This window comes from Impatiens glandulifera, chromosome 1, assembly GCF_907164915.1.
Source record: "Impatiens glandulifera chromosome 1, dImpGla2.1, whole genome shotgun sequence".
Classification (NCBI taxonomy): Eukaryota; Viridiplantae; Streptophyta; class Magnoliopsida; order Ericales; family Balsaminaceae; genus Impatiens; species Impatiens glandulifera.
In genome coordinates, this window is record NC_061862.1 from 151,572,202 (window position 1) to 151,575,677 (window position 3,476).

Genomic DNA, 3,476 nt, shown 5'->3' on the forward strand with positions numbered 1-3,476 from the left:
CTCTTCAGACTAATCTTCCCATACCTACGTCTACGGGAAGCCCTGACTTAGCTCAAGATACTTCAGTTGATGAAGGAGAAAAATGTGAAAGGTTACCAGGAAGTCCACATCAGGAAGAATCAAGTCAACAACAAAATAGGGAATCTCGACCAAAAAAGAACATTGTAAGTCCCTAACGATTTAGGGATGATAATTTTGTAACAACCTTCTCTTGTTTCTTGGCAATCGCAATAGACGACGAGGAATCAACTTCTTATAATGAAGCAAAGAATGTCAAGGCATGGGTGGCAGCAATGGAGGAGGAAATACATGTTGTCAAGAAGAATGAGACATGGGACGTCGTTCTGAAGCCTTTTGATACTCAAGCAGTCACGTGTAAGTGGGTGTATCGAATCAAGCGAAAGACTGATGGAAGCATAGATCAATACAAAGCTAGATTGGTCGCTCGAGGATTCTCGCAGAAGTATGAAGAAGATTACGAGGAGATATTCAGCCCAATTGCAAAGATGACGTCAATTCACACTGTGTTGGCCTTAGCAGCAAGTTCTCGATGGAAGTTGTGGCAATTGGATGTGAAGAATGCATTTTTCTACGGAGAACTTGATCGCCCAATATATATGGAACAACCACCTGGATTCGAGAAGACTGATGGTCCCCAGTTAGTCTATAGACTTAAGAAGACACTATATGGATTAAAGCAAGCACCACATGATTGGTATGAAAAGATTGCAGAATATCTTCAATTTTGTGGGTACAAGGCTTCAAAATCCGACTCAATTCATTTATAAAGAAGAGTCAAGGACAGATGGTGGTGGTGCTTCTTTATGTGGATGATATAATCTTGACGGTAAGTAACTATGATGAGGTTGATCGTCTACAAGATGAGCTCTCGCTTCTCTTTGAGTTGAAGAAGCTTGGTGAACTTGGAACTTTCTTTGGTCTACAAATCGAAAATTTCGATAAAGGTTTATTTGTATTGCAGATCAACTATGCAAAGAAGTTGGTAGAAAATTTTGGTATGACTGATGGAAAAAAGAGCTATACTCCTCTTGATGTAAATCCCAGACATAGTCAAGACGAAGGATCATGTCTACTAGATCCTCGTCCGTATCGTGCTCGTGTGGGAAGTCTAATTTATCTTACTATAACAAGGCCTAGCATTGCTTATGCAGTTGGAGTGGCGAGTCGATACATGTAGGAGCCAAGGAAACCACACCTTGAGGAAGCGAAGAAAATTCTAAAGTATATAAATACTTCACTATATATTGGTCTACTCTACAAAAAAGATGCAAAATTTGTCTTCTAAGGATATGCAGATGTTGACTTTGCTGGAGATCGAGACGATCGAAGGTTCACATCTGGGTTTATTTTTCTTTGTGGAAACACTAGCATATCTTGGAAAGTAGGAAACAAGTATCGGTATCCTTGTCTACAACAGAAGCGGAATACAAAGCATCAACTCACGCAACACATGAGTGCATATGGCTTCGTAAACTCTGAGAGGATTTTCATGTCAAGTTTGATCAGCCAGTTTCTATCCATGGAGATAATTTGAGTGCTATTAAATTGACCTCTAATCTTATGCTATTAGTAATCATATTTTATAATTTTACTAACAGTATAATTTAATATATATATATATATAATTAACATGAGTGTGTCAAGACACGATGACAAAATCTAGTCGGAATAACACAAAACACGAATTTAAACACGAGTTAGCACGACACGAAAGAGTCTGAGAATCATAATAGTTTGAGTAAGTCAAGACACGATACGACATTGATAAGATTGAGACACGACACAACACGACACGATTAAGAGTTTAACACGACTTGCCCGAGTCGAATACGAACGTTTATGCACGATGTCCGGCTCTAACTAGAAGACTGGAAAAGACGTGATAATTTGATAATGTTAATGTAAAGATGGGTAGTTTGAGTAAGAAAATGGAAAAGAAAATGGGAAATGTAGGTAGAAATTATAAATATATATAATTATATTATTAAAATTAAAATTATTATCATATAATTATTATTTTTTGTATTAACAATAATTAAAATTATAAATAATTAAAAAAATTAATAAGTAATTAATAAAAGTAATATCGAAAAGAATTATTAATAGACTTACATTAATATAATTTATTTATTTTTATTTTATTTTAATTTATATTATTTAAGTTAATATTTTTAATATTGTATTTTAGTAGGTTTAATTTTAATTATAAATATTACATTTATGAAATTAAATAATTTATTAATTGAGTAAAAATGTAATAGGTTTAAATAATGTTAATGTGAGTAGCTTAGGTCATTTGACTAATTGTGTTTATGTCGTTTCGTGTGTATACTTGTGCTCGTGTCGTATTTATATTTGTGTCGTGTATATACTTGTGTTGTGTCTATGTCGACTCGTAACCGTGTTACGATCGTAGAAACTCATAATCGTGTCGTGACTGTGTTGTCTCGTACTTGTATTGTGTCAACACAAGACCCGAGTGTGATAATATCGTATCGTGTCGTTCCGTACAAATATCGTGTTAAATCATGTCGGTTCGTATTTATCAAATTCAAACCTATTGCCCAACCTCATCTAGGGTGTTAAAGTTATTATAGCCACTAGTAAGGTAATAATATGATATTTTATATTTTTTGATTTGGAGATGGTTGTTTTCTCTACTGGTGGTTCTTACTTCTTGTTCTATACCTAGAGCAGACTCGTCCATCTGCAATAAGTGTTTTGGATATGGTGGATTTAGCTGGAAAAAATGGTGCAATTTTAGAGTTCTCTCCCTCCCGTGTCTTCATACATGTTTTTCCTTTATCCTTTTTGTCCATTTAAAAGAAAGCTAAACAAACTTCAATTTTGCCTGCATTTTGTTATGCACTAGAATCGACAATCCGAACTCACCTTACAAGGTAAAAGTCACTATTAAGAATCTAACCAAACAAAAATATCTAAATTTTAAGTAATTAATTTGATAAAATGGTAACTAATGTTGGAAAAACACTTAAACAATATTGTATTTTACCCTGTGTAATGGGATTGATTTTCAAAAGTTAAAGTTATCTTTTTAACGTTTTTACTGTATTATCGAGTTAACTTGTCGCTATGACGATATTTTAGCTTAATTTGAGTTGAATCTAAATAATTAAGGGCTTTTAAATAAAAATTATCAAATAAACTTGATTCAAATAAGTACTCGACCATTTGAATTTTTAAATTTGATTGTTTCGGTTCACAGAAAGTAATATATTTGGACACTACTAGAGTTGGGCAATGGTTTTAATAAATACGAACCGACACGATTCAACACGATATTTGTACGGAACAACACGATACGATATTATCTCACTCGGGTCTTGTGTTGACACGATACAAGCACGAGACGACACAGTCACGATACGATTATGAGTTTATACGTCGTAACACGGTTACAAGTCGACACGGACACAACACGAGTATAGATACGA

General features: G+C 34.2%; 1 protein-coding gene across 1 annotated transcript; it reads left to right on the top strand.

Annotated features, from left to right (window-relative positions):
• The first annotated feature begins 805 nt into the window (after positions 1–805).
• Positions 806–1,198, top strand: LOC124911174 (uncharacterized mitochondrial protein AtMg00810-like). Its single transcript, XM_047451625.1, has one exon. It carries the CDS (start codon positions 806–808, stop codon positions 1,196–1,198), a length of 393 nt encoding a protein of 130 aa, XP_047307581.1.
• The last annotated feature ends 2,278 nt before the right edge of the window (positions 1,199–3,476 follow it).

Excerpts from the sequence above, each read along its gene's own strand:
- LOC124911174 (XM_047451625.1), top strand. The coding sequence starts at position 806 with ATGGTGGTGGTGCTTCTTTATGTGGATGATATAATCTTGACGGTAAGT.